Source organism: Parambassis ranga, chromosome 8 (genome assembly GCF_900634625.1).
Source record: "Parambassis ranga chromosome 8, fParRan2.1, whole genome shotgun sequence".
NCBI classification, from domain to species: Eukaryota; Metazoa; Chordata; class Actinopteri; family Ambassidae; genus Parambassis; species Parambassis ranga.
Window position 1 is genome coordinate 15105091 of NC_041029.1, and position 12011 is coordinate 15117101.

Genomic DNA, 12011 nt, shown 5'->3' on the forward strand with positions numbered 1-12011 from the left:
GCTGTCAACTGCGTACAGGATACAGAGGCACCTTGATCTATGACAGCTTACCACGGCGAGCCCCGTCTCTTCGGGTCACCAGTGGACCTCCAGCAGCTAGTTGCCCTCCCTGTGGTTCATGCTAGCTTCACAGCTATTACTCTATAGTGCTTTTCATAAAACTGTTCCGCTTCTAATGCGGCTGCAGATCATCATCATCACCATCAGTGTTTGGTGACCGGGGTTAAAGCCATAAGTTGCCCTGTTATCTTACATTAGCGGTGGGTGACATGGTGCTAATTATGTGCAGCTTAGCTTAACAGGAGCGTTTGGCCTAGTGGTATTTACAGCTCTGTGGAATCTGAGAACCCTTTACTTTGCTTTGGTGTATGTTTTTCTGTTGTGATCATGATCCGGAAATGGAACCCGTGATCCTTGTGTGCATGATCACCTGGCGTGGATTTCTCACATATCTCTGGCACAAAGTATGCGTGTACACACCCACTAGAATTATCAATGTTTTATGATCTGTGCATGTAAACAGCTTATCCAGTATTCCTCACTGGCACAGAATGTCCATAAACCTGGATATAGTGTCCGTATGCACTCTGTATTCTGGGTATGATTTGATTCGGTTGTGTCTTGGTTCAGTGTTGAACATTTAAATGTGTTTTTCTGGTTCCGGTCTAGTCCTATCTTTTTAGAAACCTAGATTTGCTACCTGGAGATGTTGGGTGGAAACCAGGATACTGTTGCAACTTCTGCAGGTTTATGAACACTCTCCCCTGGTAAAGTGACAACTGTGAGAGCTGCAGTTTGCATATCTAGGTACTTGAAACCAGGAAAGGATGTTTATTACTAGTGCACATGTAAAAACACTGTGTAGGTTACAGGGTTCTCAGCCCCTACACACGTGATTAGGATGCAAGTTTGTGTTTATTGCACATGAATTACTTTTGGCAGGTGAGGTCACATTACAGTCAACAGATCACTCACCCATCATGCACTCAACATAAACTACCGGATTGCACATTTTTTTTAGTGAAATTCAAAAAAATAAATAATAAAAACTTGACCTATCTATAAATGTTGCAGAATTTGAAGTCATATGTTTGTTTGGCTGCTGTCTGTGTGTTGGTTGGAATTGCAATCGTTGGCTGGTTAATGAATTATGCAGTGAGAAGCTAGGCTACCAGGAGCTGTTGTCAAGCTGTCTGTCCCAGGTTAACATTACAGTCCTTTGCAACATTGACCATGTAGGAGTGTGCTCTGCAGTGATCCGATGAATACATATTCATTTTCCGTTAAAGTCTATATATGTGTTGCATGTACATGATGGTGGTCTTCTAATGTCAGCATTAAGATACATTCTCTGTGTGGCTTCAGTGACATAAATAATTGAATGTGTACATTTCTCTTTACAGACAGGAGAATCAAGAAGGGGAACAGTAGTTCATGGAAGACAAGAAAAAGAAGAAAGAAGATAAAAAGAAAAGGGAAACCTCTCAGAAGGTACACACAGGATTTCTTTAAAATGCATTAAATGTCACCTATTGTTGCAAATGTCAACGCCACTTACTTTACCAGGATTGTTTATTTTTAGTTTGAGCTCAAGTAGGAATGTCATCACGTGATCGGAAATCGGGCCCGATTACGTGATTTCAGACTCGATCGGAATCGGACGTTACCTCCCGATCAGAACTCGGATATATATTTATTAGGGCTGTCAAAGTTAACTCCTTCTGTGCAGGGTGGCTCTGTGTCCTGTAGTGTAGGGGTATGACGGTTGCTTTTGGTGCGAGAGGTCCTGGGTTCAAGACCTCGATGAGCTGCTGCGTGTGTGAAATCTCCCAGTGTGGCAGCAGCATGAAACACACACACACACGATCGGGACTCGGTATCGGCAGATACTCAAAATCAAATGACTCAGACTTGAGGGCAAAAAAACCTGATCCCTAAGCTCTTTCATTGTTTTAAGGTCATCATATTTGATACTTTTTGCTTATGCAGAGACTTGTTTATCAAATGCAGTAAGATGAATGTCATGTGAAATTATATTCTAGGTTGTTATTACGTCACCTGAGAGCAAAATTAATTGAATTCTCCTCTTTATCTGTGTCACTTTTAGGTGCCAGAACAGAAAATCAAAGGTATGGCTTCTTCTATGTCCTCTATGGTATCTTGCTCACACACTATTATTCCTGCACCTCTATGGAAACAGCAGAATCATGGCTAAGTCGACCGAACACCTCAAACATGGTTTTGTGCAGTTTAACACATATATTGTGTCTATGTGTGGATTTCAGTGCCAGAATCAGCCAAGCCCTCCTCTTCCCAGCCACTTGCCACCCCAGGCTCATCGTCCCCCAGCCCTGGCCCTGTCGCCCCCTCATCCCCCAATCCGGGCGCAGCTGGGGTTTCTGCCCAAGTTCCTCCTGGTGGCGGGAACAATGCAAAGCAGCGGACTGCTGTGGCCAACGGACAACCCTCCCCCTCTGGAAGTCAGACCTCTCAGCAGCAGCGATACATGTCTAGAGAGGTTCCGCCGAGATTTCGCTGCCAGCAGGACCATAAAGTGCTACTGAAGAGAGGCCAGCCGCCGCTGTCCTCCATGCTGCTGGGGGGAGGAGAAGGAGGAGGCGGAGGTGGAGGAGGAAGTGGCTGGGTAACCACCTCACCCATTCCCTCACAGGGAGCAGAAAGCCCCAATGCAAACACAGCTGGAGGCACAGGTCGGGAAATCTGCCAAAAATATCAAGTTCGATATGTGTGCATGTATGACCTGTCGATTAAATTAATACTCTTAAATTTGTCCATAGATTCCAACCTGGGTTCATCCTCCCCTTCACCCCCAAACTCCTCCTCATCCTCATTATGTGTCGCTGCTCTGTCGTCTTCTTCTACTACTACTACTTCAACTTATGCAAATTCCACATGGGGGGCAGGCTCTGGCAGCCAGTCCTCTTCTCAGGGCTGCGGGAAGGTGATTGTGGATGGGACTGACCTGGAGGACTGGCCCAGCATCATAGGCGGGGCCAAAATAAGTTCTGATGTGGCTGGAGGAGGGGTGCAGGAGCAAGACGGCTCCGGTAACAACAACAACAACAGTAGTGCCTCATGGAGTGAGAGAAACATCCAGCAGAAGAGTGGAGCTGTAGGAGGAGGAGGAGGAGCAGGGAACACGGACAATCCTTCCCCACCTCATTCTTCTCCCCTTTCCTCCTCTTCCTCACTTAATGAATGTGTTCAGTCAAGTGGTGGCGTGTGGGCCTCTTCCACCTCGTCTCAGGTGGAGGCAGGGGTCGGATCAGCAGCATTTTACAATTCCAAAGTCTCCCATCTTCTTCCTGGGCCTCAGGAGAGCCCCATGAGTGGCAGCAGCAGCAGCAGTAGTGTCCCTGGTGCCAATTTCAACCCAAACGTGAACCCCTCCGCTTGGCCTGCCCTGGGGCAGAGTGGGACATCAACTGCGGCTAGTGACAGCCTTCCACTACACACGTCCATTACATCAACTTCCTCATTTTCTGCCAGCACCACCCTCATCACCACTTACACCCCTTCATCTGTGAATCAAACTGGCCTCTACCAGCAGCACACTGAAACAGCTGTGGGAGCCAGGAGTGGAGAGCAGCAGCACTTAGGGAACCCAGGGCCAGAGCTGGGTTCAGGTGGGGGAGCACGAGAAGCAGGACCAAATCAAGAGGGTGGCAGTGAGGGGGAGGGTGGGCTTACTAGTGAAGGAGAGGGTAGTGGTAACTGCTCTGGCTCTTCGTCTTCCTCCTCGGCTGCCTCTTCTTCTTGGAGATCCATGCCTCCAGTGTCCTCTGACCTCAGTGCAGGTGCGTCACAGGGTGATGGGTGGGGCGGAGGAGGGACTGGAGCTCAGGGGCAGGAAGGGAATGTTTGGGGCTTTGGTAGCCAGGGTGACAAAGCGGGGTGGGGCAGGGGAAACGGTGGTGGTTCAACTACCCCAGTGGTATCTCAGGGAGCGTGGGAAGGAGGCAGTTTAGAAGCAGAGTGGGGTGGCACTGCTGGAGGCGTGAGTAATTTAGCAATAGGAAGTGGAAGAGGAGGAGATGGGAGCAGCATATGCAGTAGTGTGGGCAGTGTAGGTATTGGTGGCAGCAGTTTAGAGGACTCTGCCTCACCAAAGTTTGCAACTATGACAAAAGCTTGGGACAATCAGAAAGGGATGGAAAGTGGGGATGGGACTGTTGGGGAGTGGGGTGGAGGAGGACAGGGTGAAAGCCCTGGAGAGAGAGGACCTTCATCCTCTAGTGGAGGAGGATCCACAGCTGGAAGTGGAGGGGATGGGAGTGGTAGCGAACAAAAGCAGGACCGGTCCTCTTCTGTGCGCCAGTGCTCCAAGCAGACCTCCTCCACTGATGAAGTGGCCTTAATGAGCATGATCACTAGATCCGACCTGGACCCCAGGGTCCTATCTAACACAGGATGGGGCCAGACCCAGATCCGGCAGAATGTGGCTTGGGACTTGGAGACCACATCAGGAGTAGGGAACAGAAGCACTTCATCTTCCTCTGCATTCTCATCAGCAACCATGAACACTACCACTAGTCGCAGTTCTGAGTACCCGTCTAACACTGGTTCAGTTACTAATGACACCCCTACTGAAAGTCACACAACCAGCCTAAACTCTGGCCCTGCAGCAGCTAGAGAGAGCTGGGATAGAAGTGCTACACAGTCCACCTGTGGTACTCACATACCTAGTAGCACTATTAGGAAGCCAGGATCTCCTGAAGATATGGAGGGCAGCCAGGGGAAGGCAGCTGGAGGCTGGGGTGATCTCCCACCTGAAAAGCAGAGCAAAGGATGGGGGACTGAAGAACAACAATGGGGGAAACACAGAGGAGGAGGAGGAGGAGGAAACAACTGGAGAGACTTTGGAGAACAGGGTAGCGGGTGGGACGGTCCAGAGGACAAAGCAACAGGGGGATGGAAGGGGACCGGAAGAGGGGAGGCGGGTAGTTGGGGGGGAGACTCTGGGAGGCGTTGGGGAGATGAGAGAAGTCGAGGTGGAAGCAACTCTGATGAGGGATCTTCCTGGGGTACTTTGGATGAAGGGGGATCTCAGCAAGGAGGATGGGGAGGGGGAGAAGTGGGCGGAGGCAAATCCCACCAGGACTGGGGGAGTGCCAAACCCCACGCAGCAGCAGCAGCACAGATACCAAACAGCCAAGTGGCACCAATGAAAGCTTCAAATCAACAGCAGCACCAATCACAGGGCCAGCAGCCACCAGGAGGTCCCATGCAAGGAGGGTGGAACAGCCGGCCAAATGTTGGAGGTGGAGGTCCACCTTCAAAGAATCAGAACCAAAGTTCGGGCTGGACCGCTGGTCCAATTCCCCAAATCTCCGGGGTTGCAGGAGACTCCTTGGAGCCGAGCGGCTGGGAGGAACCTTCCCCTCAGTCCATCAGTCGCAAAATGGAAATTGACGATGGCACGTCAGCCTGGGGAGACCCAACCCGCTACAACACCAAGAATGTGAATTTGTGGGACAAGAACAGTGCTACGCCAGGCCAGGCTCATGGCCAGCAGGGGCCATCTCCACCCATGCAGCAGCAGCAACAACCGCCTAGACGGCAGCAGGGGATGCAACACAGCAGTAACACAACCTCTGGAAACAGTGCAATGGGTAAGAATGCATGCATATTACAACTCCTTTTTTTCCTCATTTTTTTGTTATTCTAAAGCATTATATGATGTCATCGATGTCCAGCTTCAGGTATGTGGGGAGGGGGGACACAAACTGTAGATAATGGTACTGCAGCTTGGGGTCAGGCATCAGATGCAACTACAGGTTGGGGTGATCCAGATGAACCTGGCAAAGCTTCTGGCTGGGGGAACCCTTCACCCATCCCTGGTAAACCTGGTAAGAATCATTCTCTTTGGAGGATATGTAGAGAAATGCCTGGTTATCATATTAACTGTTTGCTTTGTTATTGTTGCAGGCACCAAGTCAATTGAAAGCTGGGGAGCTAAGGGAGATGGCTCAATTTCAGCCTCCCGTCACCCCAGCTGGGATGAGGAAGATGATGGTGGTGGAGGGGTCTGGAACAGCACCGGCTCCCAGGGAAGCAGCTCCTCTTTCAACTCTGGAGGCTGGGGTCAGACTCATGGAGGAAAGAGAGGCAACATCAAGGTGGGACAAGTTAATGTGACTTTTTTTTTCCTTTTTGAATGACAATAACATTTACATTTTTTTTCCTAAAGAGCGGAGGAGTGGACAGCTGGATGAATCCAGTGTCACGCCAGTTTTCAAACATGGGTCTTCTGGTAAGATTTAATTCAAAGGAATCTTGCTATTTTATAAAAGTGTGAGGTTTCTTTGTAATGTGGCTTTGTTATTTCTGCAGGGTGACGATCCAAGTGTGGACAAGAAGATGGATGGAGACAAGAGAGGAATAACTGACTATAACGGCGAGATGCGGAGGGGAGGAAGAAGCGGAGGAGGATACCGCATGCCTAGTTCCAAAGACATGGGTCCTGTTGACATGGGTCCTTATGGTGAAAAGGTAACAGTCTCTTTGTAGTTTCAAAGTCAGTTTTGTTTTATTGTAATAAACATCACATCAGTTGCATTGTGGTTTTTGTACCTTTGTTCCATTGCTCCCCAGATGGGTGGCCATGGAGTGTTTGTCGGCAGTGGCGGAGGGATGCCGCAGCCTCGAGGGATGCACCAGCCTAGCATGCATCCGATGAACCCCTCCCAGGGGTTACGTGCTCAAGTGCCTCATCAGTTCCTGTCTGCTCAGGTCTGTTGTTTTTTAAAACAGATGTTGGTAGTTATCACTGTGAAAGATGAGGAGTGTCCTGTGTTTTTTTGTTTTTGTTTGTCCATTTGATTGTGTCATCCTAGCCTTGTGTAAATGAGTCTGGACTGAAATCTTGATTGGTTAAAGGAGGCATACATAGTTAGTGATAATATCAATTTTCCAGCATTCCAAAGAGGAGATCAGGTGATGTTAGGCTGCGAAGCAACTGGACACTTATCGCATCTTGAGCAAAAATGTATTCATTGTTGTCTGATGAAATGTGTCTCCTACAATTTCGCTGTGTACACAGCACAGATCTTAAAGCTTAATTTCTGTTATTACACTATTACGTGTCTGTAATGTATAAATACATGTGTGACCTGCAGGTGCCGGGTCCTATGCTGAAGCAGATGCCCTCTCCTGGTGGCAGTGTGGGCGGAGTAGTCGGAAGTGTGGGAGGTGTCGGTGGTGTCGGTGGTGTTGGTGGTGTCGGAAGTGTCGGTGGAGGAGTATTCCCTCCTCAGATTTCCCCTCAGCAGCTAGCAATGCTCAGCAACATTTACCCCCACATGCAGCAGTTCCATCTGGTATGTTGGTGTTCTGATTCTAATAAATGCCTGTTTTAGGTAATAATATCATTCTGATCACACGCCTCTCAACACGTCTGCCCCACTTACCCACAGGCTTGTCAGCTTCTGCTGCAACAGCAGCAGCAACAGCAGCAGCAACTGCTGCAGAACCAGAGGAAGTTCCCCCAACCTCAGCCCCTCAGGCAGCAGCCAGACCCACAGCAGGTAAGCATGTATCATGTTACGTTTTCCCTCGGTTAAGTACAGAGGGGGTTTGGTTAGAACTGATCAGAAGAATTTAATATGGAGTTTGAATTCTGTCTTTCTCAGCTTGCAAGGATTATGGCTCTTCTGCAGCAACAGAGACAGCATCAGGGTGGAGTTGGAGGAGCAGCATCAGGGGGCGGGAGCTCCAAACTGTCCCCCTCTCACCTGGGAGGAGGCCTATCCAAACAGGCCATGGTAGACCCCCTTCCACATCCTGGAATTGGGGTCCCTTTATCAGACCTTCATGCCAAATCACAAGGGATGTACTCCGGTGAGTCTCCCTAACAGAATGCATAGATATGAAGCAGTGCTCATCAGTGACCAGGGTTCAGCAGAATGTCATGTACCCATAAATGATTTTTACTTTCGCAGCACTTACACCTGGTGGAAACCTGTCTGGACTGGAGCTCCCCATGATGGGAGGGATGAAGGACATGGGAGGACAGCAGTCTCGCTTCAAATGGATGATGGAGGGACACTCCCCAAACCCCTCTCCCCCCGACACAGCCCTTCACAAGAACGGTAGGTCAGCAGATGGTGTGTAGGACCATTATTAATTCACACACCTCCCAGGTTGTGAATCTAGCCTTCATTCACAATGTATGTGAATTAAGAGTTGTGTTCATCATTTTATTCATGTCAGTCTGTTCTTCTCTTCCCTGTGCCCTCCTGAAGGCCCTTTACCCAGTGCTATGAAGGTTAGAGGAGGGTCCCCTTACTCCCAGTATGAAATGCTGGGCAGTGAGGGTTTAGGGATTCCCCCTCAGGGGTCTGCGGACAACTGGCACCGGACTCCTGGGAGCAAAATGGGGAACAAACCTGCCACGTCCAGCTGGCCTCCAGGTGGGTTTCACCAGCAGTTGGTTCCAAACAAAGAAAAGAATAAACACATTTCAGTAAAGGGATGTCTGTGTCATCTGTTCCTTAATAGTTTTTTTTTATTGTTTGATGACAGAGTTCCAACCTGGTGTACCCTGGAAAGGAATCCAGAGCAGTGGAGACCCAGAGTCTGATCCCTATATGACCCCTGGTAGTGTTCTCGGCTCCCCGGGATCCCCAAACCTCAACGACTCTGACCACCAGTTACTGCGAGACAACATAGGTATTTGACTGAATGTTCTGATGCACTGGTTGCAGATTACAGGGACTTGCTGTAGTTAATAGCATTAGTCAGTTTTCACAGGAAAGAACATAAAGCTGGAAAATAAACTGTTATCTAATCTGCTGTAAAGCTGACAGTGCAGTCGTTAATAAAGTGAATTAAGTTTTCTCTTGGACATGCAGCTCGTCCCTGTGAGGATTAAAGCAGAGCAGTGAAGTCCATCCACCACCAGCTGTTGTCCCTATAAAATTACATGCTATGTAGTGAACTATTATATCTGTTTCTGTAGTTTTAACTGGTTATTGTAATGTTTAGAGGTTTTCTCTGCCAGCTCTATCTGCCACCCAGCTGGACTGTTCTCGCCTTGTTTGTCTCAGAGTGTGTTGAATTCAGATAAACTTGTCATTTGTTTTAGGGCCAAACCCCTCCCTTAACACCTCGCTGCCTTCACCTGGTGCCTGGCCCTACAGTGCCTCAGACAGCCCCCTCAGCAATGCACACAGCACAGGTATACTTATTGTTTAAATATCCTTTATTTCTTGCTGATTTCTTGTTAGATCCTTTATAATCTGCATTTCATTTTATTATTTTCACAACAATGCCACTCCCATGCTTGTGGTTTGTTTTCTTTTCTCCCATTCCCCATTTCCTTCTCAGGAAAGTACTCTGAGTACAAGCCCAGCTGGCCTCCAGAGCCCATCGGACAAAACAAGTTGTGGAAGACCAATCGCAACAGCTCACAGCTGCCACGCCCCCCTCCTGGCCTTACCAATCAAAAGCAGGCCTCACCCTCCCCGTGGGGAACTGGAAGTCCACGGTTGGCCCAGAACTGGGGAGGGGGTGGGATCAATCAAGAGACAAGATTTGGGCCAGGTACTTTACACAGAAAACTCCTTTTTATGAGTACACTGTTTAGAGGACTGAGCTGATTCCACTCTCATAACAGTATAAAACTGAGTCTTTTCTGTTGGTCTCTTCTTGTCTTTTTCTTTGTAGGCTCAGCTTGGAGTGATGGTGTTGCCACCAGAGGCAGCTGCTGGTTGCTGCTGAGCAACCTGACCCCTCAGGTAAATAGTGGGGGAGGGAGATACAACCCCTGATTAAACATATGCACTGAGAAGCACAGCAGGTAGAGACGGTGACAGGAGAACGCTGTGCAAACAAAGTGAAATTCACCTTTGTATCATATTTGATACCTGTCTGTATTATTGATACATCTTGTCATGATGATCAAATGACACAGCAGGGATCAGATTTGATTCTGTCCAAAGGTTTAAACCCCTTTGTTACACAGGAGAGTTTTTCATGGGCATGAATTTGAAGCAGCTTCAGGCACAGACCTGCGCGGGTTTGAGTTCAGAAGTGTTAAATCCCTGCACTCATTCATCTGTATTCCCCTTCAGTGTGTCTTATGCAAATGAGGCAGAATGATGCGTGACCCAGCTGTAATTGGATTGTTAAATTGGATGAGCCTTTTAATCAATTAGGGTTTGCACAGATGACTGGCATGACACTGCTGTGTGCGAATCGGAGAAACAAAAATGTTCAATTACAAGTCTAGACAAAGTTTGTGTTACTGATACAGCCTTGCGCAACTTGTGCTATATATCTTAGTGTAACTGTGGCACAATTGCAGATCAATAAAGCCACAGTCTGCATTATGTATTGAGACTGTAGTTGTATAACCTCCTTCATTCTCTGACCTTTCTCTGGCCGTGTAATTGTTGATAATTACTGTGGGATTGTTAGCACACACACGTCTTTTATACTGAACAATTAGCTCTTTTTCCCCCTCGTAGATCGATGGCTCCACACTGAGGACTATCTGTATGCAGCATGGCCCCCTGTTGACCTTCCACCTTGGCCTGACCCAGGGCAGCGCTCTGATTCGTTACAGCAGCCGGCAGGAAGCAGCCAAGGCCCAGGGTGCACTGCACATGTAGGTCTACCACTGCCCTCACTGCTACACACATAACGACAATTAAACATAATCTAAAGAACTTTACTTCGTCTTCTGTCTCCCAGGTGTGTTCTAGGCAACACCACCATCCTGGCGGAGTTTGTGAGTGAAGAAGAAGTTGCTCGCTATTTTGCACATTCCCAGGCCGGAGGGACAGAAGGGGCCAGTTCAGGAGGAGCATCGGCCGGTGGGGCGCTGGGTTCATCTGGAACAGGCACAGCAGTGGCCAGCAGTGGAGGAAGCTCCCCGGGAAGTGAACGGGCAGCGGTGGGAGCAACTTCAGGCGGAAACGGAAATGGAGGTGGAGGAGGGGAGAGTGGAGCAGCGGTTCTCGCTAGTGTGAGATCCTCCGGCTCTGGCTGGCAGAGTCTTGATGGTACGGGCAGTTCTTCAGAGACCTCCTCAGCCCAAGGACCCGGGCTGGGGATATTTTCCCAGTGGAGCACCAACGGGGCAGGGGAAGGTGGAGGTGTTGGGGGAGTAGAGTCTGGGAGGTCTGGTCTGTGGGGGGGCATGACTGCAGGATACCCCAGCAGCAGCCTGTGGGGGGCACCACAAATGGAGGAGAGGCACCAAATGGACAGCCCGGCTGGATTGTTGCCTGGCGACCTGCTGGGGGGAGGAGCTGATTCCATCTGATGAGCCCGCCCCCTTACGCCCTCGCTCCTCCCTTTGGACACAGTGAGACGGCATACACTGGGATACATATGTACTTACTATGGCACACACACACACACACACACTTTTACATGGTGTGCATATTAATGTACTACACTTTTTACATATACGTGATATGCATAGTAATGTGCACACACACATAAAGCAGAAATGTGAGACATGCTTACACACATTCTCGTGGCCAGACTTAAGCTATTATATAAACAAATGCAGGGACTGTTAGATGTGTATACAGCCTTTTTTTCCACAGATGAAGATTTCAACTGCTTAGACTTGAAACCTGAAAAAAAAAATGAAAGAATGAAAAGTCAGTTGGTCTGAAAGACTTGACTGGATTGCAATGTGCTTAGTAAATATGGGACTTTTCAACAGATTTACATACACATGCACACACCAAATACAGAGAAGCCTTCTGACAGATAGGCACTGTAAACAGCATTACCTTCATCGTATAAGAGAACTTAAAAGCTACTACATGATGTGAGGTTTGAAGTGCAGTTTGTATTCACGTCCCCTTAAAGACGAATCCAAACACATGCAAACAGCTCTGATCGACAACAGAACTGTATCTTACTGTGTATGTTAAGTTTTCTGTTTGTTTGTATGTATGGTTTTATTTTTTTTTTTTTTGAACAGTGAAACTATTGAAAAGAAATGTCATTGTTCTGTTTTCAAAATGCTG

At 48.4% G+C, this 12011-nt stretch overlaps 1 protein-coding gene across 1 annotated transcript; it reads left to right on the plus strand.

Moving 5' to 3' along the window:
* The first annotated feature begins 1381 nt into the window (after positions 1-1381).
* LOC114439515 (trinucleotide repeat-containing gene 6B protein-like) lies at positions 1382-11290 on the plus strand. The gene is given in 21 exon segments (XM_028411496.1): positions 1382-1397; positions 1400-1491; positions 2108-2129; positions 2286-2711; positions 2799-5633; positions 5718-5870; positions 5950-6140; positions 6212-6274; positions 6355-6513; positions 6616-6753; positions 7140-7340; positions 7437-7547; positions 7653-7860; positions 7962-8111; positions 8265-8432; positions 8545-8691; positions 9107-9199; positions 9349-9564; positions 9688-9758; positions 10491-10630; positions 10717-11290. Coding segments are annotated over 21 exon segments (6174 nt in total).
* The last annotated feature ends 721 nt before the right edge of the window (positions 11291-12011 follow it).